We start from the raw sequence: 7750 nt of genomic DNA, 5'->3' as shown, positions 1-7750 counted from the left end.
ATGTTCACCGGACACTTCATAAGAAATGCATGCACAGTCTTAATGTCAACAGGAAAAACAAAGTCACGAGGATGGCACGTTTACTGTAAATAAGACTTCATTGTGGACAAATTACACACACACAACATTGACGTTGAGGCCTTTAGGATGTAAAAAAAACAAACAAACATTTGAGGTTTTTCTGGAGCCTTCTCTTCACGGATGTTAAGCTCTGCCCGTCACTTCCAGCTGGCCGAAGGACGTGATGACACGGTAGTGCGCCGCTTCCTCTTCTGTCACTTCGGCGTTCCCCGGCCGTATCACCACCACCGCGTTGACCCCGGCGTCCCCCGCCGCTTTGGCCTCTGCAACCACATGCCGTTTACTTTTATTTAGCCTATTTATGACAACACGTGGCATCTGTAAAGCTTACATTTCCAATTGAGTTTAAGGTATGAATTGCCAAATGTGTCGGCCGCTTGAATTAAAAAAAAAAAAAAAAAAAGCCTCCTTTTTCCCGCAGGAAAAAAATGGTGTTGCTTTACTACATAAAGTATTCTACAAAGAAGTTGTGACAACTGTAAAGATTACATCTAGAGTGGAAATTTAAGTTCTAGAAAAAAGTAGTATTTCTGGACCTATTTCCTCAAATAGCCTTCTTCACTCTAATTGATGCAGTGTCCCAATTTATATAGTTGGATAAATAAATGCCTGACCTAAAATAAACACCTCTCTTTATCCATAAAAAGTAAGTACAGGTGATACAACTCGTTGTTCTCTACTGTGATGACACTCAGTCTTTTCCAGAAGGCCTGTAGAGCAGCTGTGGTATCTGTAGAGCTGACATTTGCAGTGGAAATTAAAAGTTCTATTACTACTACTGATGCAAGTTTCCTCAAATTGCCCTGCTCTCTAATAGATGCCAAGTCCAAATTAATCACTGGTTGCCACTTAATTCAATGAACACCTCACCTCATGGTTTTGAGAAAGTTATACTGTATGCGTATTTACTCAAATGGCCTTAGCTCTTAATAGGTGCCGTATCCAGGTTAATTGAAGCGTACCATTTAATAAGCGCCTCACTCCAAATAACTGAAAAAGTTATGCTGCATGCGTATTTTTCCTCAAATAGCCTCTGCGCTAATAGATGTCCAAATTCATCGCCGGGTGCCACTTGAATAAATAAACGCCTTACCTCAAATTGCTTTCAAAAGAAAGTTATGCTGTATGCGTATTTCCTCAAATGGCCTCCACTTTTCAATGCTGTTTCCTAACTAATGGGTGTGACATCCATTTGAATTAATAAAACACCGCACCTCACAAAAATGTTTTGTTTTTTTTGGGTTGTTTTTTGCCTCGGAAAAAAACATGTTGTGCTACCTGTAAATTACTATTACAAAATGCACTTTTATTTTTTTTTTGACTAAATATTTGCACCTTACCCTAATGGACACATGCTACTTTCTGTAGTTGAATACGTACTTTCCTGGTTCAGTAATTCTAAACAAGTTTTATGTTGGTGACTATATCAAGAAGCTGGATTGGTAACACAATTACAAAGTCGATAACCTCGCGTGACGTCCGTCAGGAAGGTAATTTCCTCTGGCGCACAACCGATCCTCTCGGCAATCCTTTCGTAGCTTTTGGCGTCCACTTTGGCACCGACGGCCGTATCGAAGTGGCCGTCAAATAACTGAGGAGGGATGGGAGGCAACGTCAGTCACAACAACACAACATAGATGATAATGTAAAGCTGTGTGCATGTAAAATTTTGACAAAAGACAAAATGTCCTTCTGTCGAGTATACGAGATTTAAAAATAGTTAACAATTGGACAAAACCCTAAAATGTCCTCTTCAAACCAAAATGGCAGACTTGCTGTGTGTTTTCAAGCATGGGTCTTTGAGACTTTTGGGGGGGGGTCTACTTATGAGAGACAAGCCTACTAAATTCTATTTTGCTACCTGAAACCGGCTTCGGGGGCTGAATTTTCCAAAAGTTCCAGTGGGGTGCTACCGAGCCAAGAATCCTAATGACAAAGAGCATCCTCACGTCTAAAACGTCACCCTCAACGGAGTGTGTGAAGAGGAGTTTTTGGGCCTCCACGCTGCCCGACGAGTAGATGAAGACCTTGAGACCGTGCCCTCGCCACCTTCGGATGGATGGCGTCACGTCCTGGTAGATCCTGTGTGCAAATGCCCCGGCGTTTGCATCAATCGCGGAGGCCATTTTAAGTTTGCAGATAGATAGAAACAACCAACAGAGTAAAAACAAATACAAAGACTAGGGGGAAAAAATTGTTGCTATGTGGCAAGTACAAAATAAAAACACAAACTCAAGTAGCGGGGGTTCACTGGAATGGGTGTACGTCACATTGAAACGAAAGAAAATATAGACATTCAAATAATGTTTATAGTCACATTCGAACAATTGGTGATTACGGCATAAGTACGGATTACATGAACAGTGCATAGAGATCAGTCGCCGACAATTTGAGGAGTCCACTTACTCGCCTTTGATTGTGCCAGAGGCGTACGCCACTCGCCACATGTGACCCTGGAGCCGCTTGAGCGCCGTGGACTTCCGGTCGGCGGCCATCTGCCACAGCACGTCGTCGACTACCTCCCGGATGGCCTTCTCCTCGTCCGTGTGCACCGTCTGGTCCACAGCGTGGACGGGACACGCGCGGTTCTGCCTCATGTCCTCTTCGATCTGTCACAGGGTCACTTCAAGTTATTATTGCGTGTGTTATGCTGAAAAGAGCCACTAGATCGTTTCACATTTTCACTCTTCCTGAGGAAGACATTTGCAAAGGTTTGCATTTTTTCCATTTGATAGGATAATGTGTTCAATTAATTACCTGTTTTTTCAGAAGATGGACATCTTGTTTGCACTCATCTTCCTCCCAGTGAGCTGACAGGTAGTCTTCAAGATGCTCCCGTATGTATGGAAAAAGAATATCCTGCAATAAAATGGTGAGAAAGTTTCCTTTGAGTCAGCGAACGGATAAAACTGAATCCACTAACTTGACTCAGTGAACTGATTGAACCAAATTAGTTGAGTCGCGTGTGTTTCCGCTAACTCAACTGCATGAACCAATACATTTGAGTCTGTTAACACAAGGTATTTAGAACCGAATCTTCTGAGTCCGCCAAGTTTCCTCCAGCTCGAGTTACTGAACCGATACGACCGAATATTCAGAGTTCACTGTTTCTACTAAATCAAGACTAAAGATCAATTTAGTCGAATCATCTCAGTCTGCAGTGTTTCTGGTGAGTCCATTAACTCGAGCCAGTGTGCTCCTAATACAATTCGAGTCCACAAAGTCGAGTCATCCGAGTCCGACGTGTCTTCCGGCTTGTCCACCAACTCCAGTCGATTAACTCGAGTGAGGAAACAGCCGAGTCCACACTGTTTCTGGGCTGTTTGATGTAGTCCATCACATACACGTGATTTGACACAATGTGACATTTAGGTTATTCCTGACATCTACAACACTATTGAAATGAATACATACATTTTACTACTTTATAACCTGTAATGGTTGAATTGAGACAACTTGTTTGTCGGAGACATTTCACCTTCATCCAAAAGGCTTCTTCAGTCCTCATTTTTTAAAGGTGGAGTCTCCCTATGTATGTTTCTGGTGGGTGATTGTTATAGCAGGTGAATGACCATCCTGCATACCAACCGATTGTTCACCTAGTTGGCAAAACAGCTCCTTCGTGGCCACTTTTCACGTGCAAATTGAGACAATCTTTGGGAGAAAAACAGTAAGTGATGGCGCAGACTTCCTCTGTTTCGAGAGGGCTCTTCTAATTTGATAGACATGGCTTCTTTCAAACCAGTGGTCCTCCTAACGAGAATTTGGACATTGCTGTCTTCAAAGGAATGTCCTTTCTTTTGAGATGCAAATATACACTGCTGACTCTGGACGTGAAGGAACTGCTCTCCTATGTTGTGCCATGCATTTGTAAAGGGTTGCTTGGTCTCTCCAATGTGAAGATTTTGTTATCATGAAATCGTTTGAGAAACACAACACGCGTTACTGTCTGCCTGTGGGTGCCATATGTGTTAGCACTACCTAATAAGCTCGCTCTCTTTTTCAACAAAACCTACCTTTACAAAGGTGATTGGAGTGGTTGTGCCCTCGATGTCCAGCAAAAGAGCAGTAGTGCCGGCAGGAATCGCCACAGTGGCCATTATTGTGTTTTTTGTTGTTGTTGTTGTTGATTTATTGTTTTTACAGCTTAGCTAACGTTAGCCGGATTAGCTTCGCCCGGCTCGCCGGTCCTCCAAAGCTCACGAATCTAATTGAAAATGTGCTAAGAAGCGTTTTGAAAACTCCCCAGGGTTGGTTTGTACTTAATTCGCTCGTAATACTAGCATGGTTTCGGGACTAAACCTAGACTCTGGCCCCAAGCAGCAGTATCACGTTAGGCGATGACAGTGCGCCCTCCAATCCTGCTGGTGGCGCTGCGACACATCATGTTTCGACGCTGAGCCAAGTGCCGTTCAAGCGAAGAAGACGTGGACGAAGAAGGAGAACCGCCGCCGAGTAAATAAACGACAAACATTAGGAGTTTCAAAGAATTAGAGAATTATTTAGTTTAACCAGCGGTTGAACTAAAGCAACGGCTCAAATCTGTGAGGCGAACCCTCCTAACTTGCCCCGCAGTGAGCGTCTAGAATTTTAGCTAGCTTAGCTTAGCTTCTCACCGACGCAACGTCAGTTAGAAAAAGAAATACACAAAAAAAGAGTAAAGGAAAATGTCGGACGACTGCGAGTTCAGTGAAGATGTGGGCATCATGAGGATGGAGGAGGACGGGGTGGCGTACAGCGACGACCTCATGACGGCCGCGGCGTCGGCCGACGGCCTGACTGGGGACGAGGCCGAGGGGGCAAAAATCGATGCCAGTAAAAATGAGGAGGATGAAGGGTAAGATTTTAAAGTTTGAAATGTGTGTCGACGACAAACTCGTCAAATTCAACCTGCTGTTAGCCAAATAAGGACACCCAAATACTGTCCTGTGAACCTAATTTGAACGTGCCAGACCCACCTACCCGCTTCACAGTACAGACAAGTTTCCCCCCGCTCTCTCGCGTCCTTGCTATATCGCGGAGTGTTAAATGACACATAGCCTCCACATTGATTATATTTCACGGACAAGCTCTCTTTGTGTTTTATTTGCTTCAGAAAATGAAGTCATTTCCAATATTATCAAACCGTTGTGGAGAAATTGTTAAATAACTAATTGCCCTGGGAACACCCATTTTTAATCGCCAAAATCGAACGCAGTCATCCCTATGTGTGATGTCAGCAACAGAACTGGAGACCAAATTCGCTGCATGGCCGGTGTGGGCAATGGAACGTACTATACTATAAAGTGGTAGTATTTACTAATATTTTATTTATATATTATTACTGTAAAAAGCTCCAAAATTACAGCATTTCAGGGAATAAAAAAAAAAAAAAGACATCTTGCTTGAGTTTCCAAACGCCGCTTTGCTTAAGTTGGTATTGTACCTTATATTGTTACCATATGCCGTTGTATACTCACATAAACACAACAGCACCCCAAAGTTATGTTCAATCGCTAATTTAATGTGCTAAAAAAAAATTTTTTTATTACAGTGTCATTAATTAAAATGGTACAAACACGGCGCCAGCTAGCAGTGCCCATCAAAGTATGCCGCAGTCACATGACGCCACAACCGTACAAAAAGCCTTAAGCTTCACCAAAGCAAATGCATGTATTGCGTCGTTTCCCCAAACTCTTTTTCAAAAGTGATTGATGCAATCAATGCAACAACAAGCTGACTAAACCCGTGTTTACAGCAGTAATGAATCTACCTCATGCAGCTGTTTCTATATCAGCTGTTTGATTTTAAAGACATAATCGTTGTAAATGTGGCACGTTCACTAGATTGTGTACCTAATGATGTGCCCTGTGAGGGGATAAAAGCCATATCACCATCATCGTTAACAGGAAGATGTTTGTCGGCGGTCTCAGCTGGGACACGACCAAGAAGGACCTGAGAGACTACTTCTCCAAGTTCGGGGAGGTCATCGACTGCAACCTGAAACTGGACCCCATGACCGGCCGTTCCAGGGGATTTGGCTTTGTGCTCTTCAAGGAGGTTGCAAGTGTTGACAAGGTATAGACGGCGTCGATTAAAAAGCAGGTATTATGGAAAGCCATCTGAGCATTATTCAATATCATTGGTATCCAGCGTAAGGTCCATGTACTTGTATGTTCTTTATTATAGTCACTGCTTGCCATAAAGCCAATGACCATTTATCCAATATCATACTAGTGCGCAAAATTATGAATGAAAATGAGTATGCTGTGAATAAATGCTCAAATGACTTGATGAGCATTTGTTAAATATCCTTGGTATCCAGTTTAATGAACGTGCTACTAGTACGCTCTTTGTCCTCATTGTAGGACATCTACATGTTATTAGTCAGGAAAAACTACACTAGTTGACGGCTGCGGGCTACTAGCTCTACTAGGGATGTTATAAAATCCCACTTAACATCGAGCGCATCACTAGTAGTACTAGTAGCGTGCAGATGTCAGCTAGTGCATAGTTCCTCACTAGTAACATGTAGTTGTTCTATTAGTATGCCAAAGGTGTCATACTAGTTTGCAGCATTGTCATAGATTAGTGGGGGGAAAAAACATTACTAGTAAGACAGTCGTTCTACTAGTGTTGTAAATAGTGTACTAATTCATGGGCCTTAAGTCTGATATGGATATCAAAGAAATGTTCAAATGGCCTTCCATAAGGTATAGTAGTACTAGTCGCACACAGATGTGAACTAGTGCAGTTTTGCCTGACTACGATCATGTGGTTGTCCTACTAGTATACCTCCTACTAGTCTGCAGAAAGGTCGTACAGTAGTGGAATAAACATTACTTGTAAGACACAGTTGTTCTACTAGTGAGCTTATCCATAAAATTGTTTGAGCAATTATTCGATAGCCTTGATATCCAGCTTAAGATTGATCTACTAGTATACTCTTTTTTTTTTTTTTTTTCCTCAATATTTTTTTTGGGGGGGGGGGCTTATATTTTTGTTTTGTTTTTAGTTTATTTACTTATTTGGTGTCATGAACCATTAAGGGTGTGCAGCCCACATTGGCTTGTCAGATACAAAAATGAACAGACAGGCAGACAGCTACAAATAAAGCAAACAAAGTGTGTCCTCTTGCCTTGTAAGAGGTTCACTGAGCCAAATAAATTGGCTTATACTTGGAAAAAAAGGCGGACAATTCAGCGGACTAGTAAAACCAATAGGTTGCACTCGTAGAACGATGTCTTACTAATGTACCCCCCCCCCTACTACCGTATTACTTTTCTGCAGGACAACTGCATGTTACTAATGAGGCAAAACTACAAGTGTGTATTTTTGTGCCACTAGTAGGGTCCAGGAGGGCTACTCGTACGTGCATGACACATGCCTACTAGTTGGGCCTAGTAGTATTGCTAGTGCAGAGAGAGCACTTGCCATATGACATGGTGGATGTGCAACTTAGTGGTTTATTGTTGGCCGGATGGGTTATTTCGTTGCCCAGGTTACCGCACAGAAGGATCATAATCTCAACGGGAAGGTGATTGACCCCAAAAAAGCCAAGGCCATGAAGAGCAAGGAGCCGGTTAAAAAGATCTTTGTGGGCGGGCTCTCTCCGGACACTCCTGAGGCCAAAGTGAGAGAATATTTCGGCACCTTCGGAGAGGTCAGTTTCCTATTGCAGGTGTCTTCT

The 7750-nt window shown here is 42.7% G+C and overlaps 2 protein-coding genes across 4 annotated transcripts in view; one reads left to right on the top strand and one right to left on the bottom strand.

The window, feature by feature from the left end:
• Nucleotides 1–79: 79 nt before the first annotated feature.
• enoph1 (enolase-phosphatase 1) lies at nt 80–4445 on the bottom strand. The gene is made up of 6 exons (XM_061747760.1): nt 4098–4445; nt 2839–2940; nt 2488–2690; nt 2031–2163; nt 1549–1672; nt 80–344 (listed from the first exon to the last, which is right to left on the bottom strand). Exons 1-6 carry the CDS (start codon nt 4179–4181, stop codon nt 205–207), a joined length of 786 nt encoding a protein of 261 aa, XP_061603744.1. The 5' UTR covers nt 4182–4445; the 3' UTR covers nt 80–204.
• Nucleotides 4446–4479: 34 nt separating this feature from the next.
• Nucleotides 4480–7750, top strand: part of LOC133465217 (heterogeneous nuclear ribonucleoprotein D0-like) — a 10216-nt gene continuing 6945 nt past the window's right edge. For 2 of the 3 annotated variants that reach the window (XR_009784576.1, XR_009784575.1), the window contains exons 1-3: nt 4480–4918; nt 5970–6138; nt 7562–7723. Coding sequence is in view for 1 of the 3 variants with exons in the window: in XM_061747759.1 (XP_061603743.1) it covers nt 4749–4918; nt 5970–6138; nt 7562–7723 (501 nt within the window). In the remaining 2 variants the exon portion in view is untranslated. The remainder of the gene's footprint in view (nt 4919–5969; nt 6139–7561; nt 7724–7750) is intronic. The other variant, XM_061747759.1, reaches the window with a different exon arrangement.

Source organism: Phyllopteryx taeniolatus, chromosome 15 (genome assembly GCF_024500385.1).
Source record: "Phyllopteryx taeniolatus isolate TA_2022b chromosome 15, UOR_Ptae_1.2, whole genome shotgun sequence".
NCBI lineage: Eukaryota > Metazoa > Chordata > Actinopteri > Syngnathiformes > Syngnathidae > Phyllopteryx > Phyllopteryx taeniolatus.
Note: the sequence above shows the minus strand (reverse complement) of the source record. Positions and strands in the feature narration are given on the sequence as shown.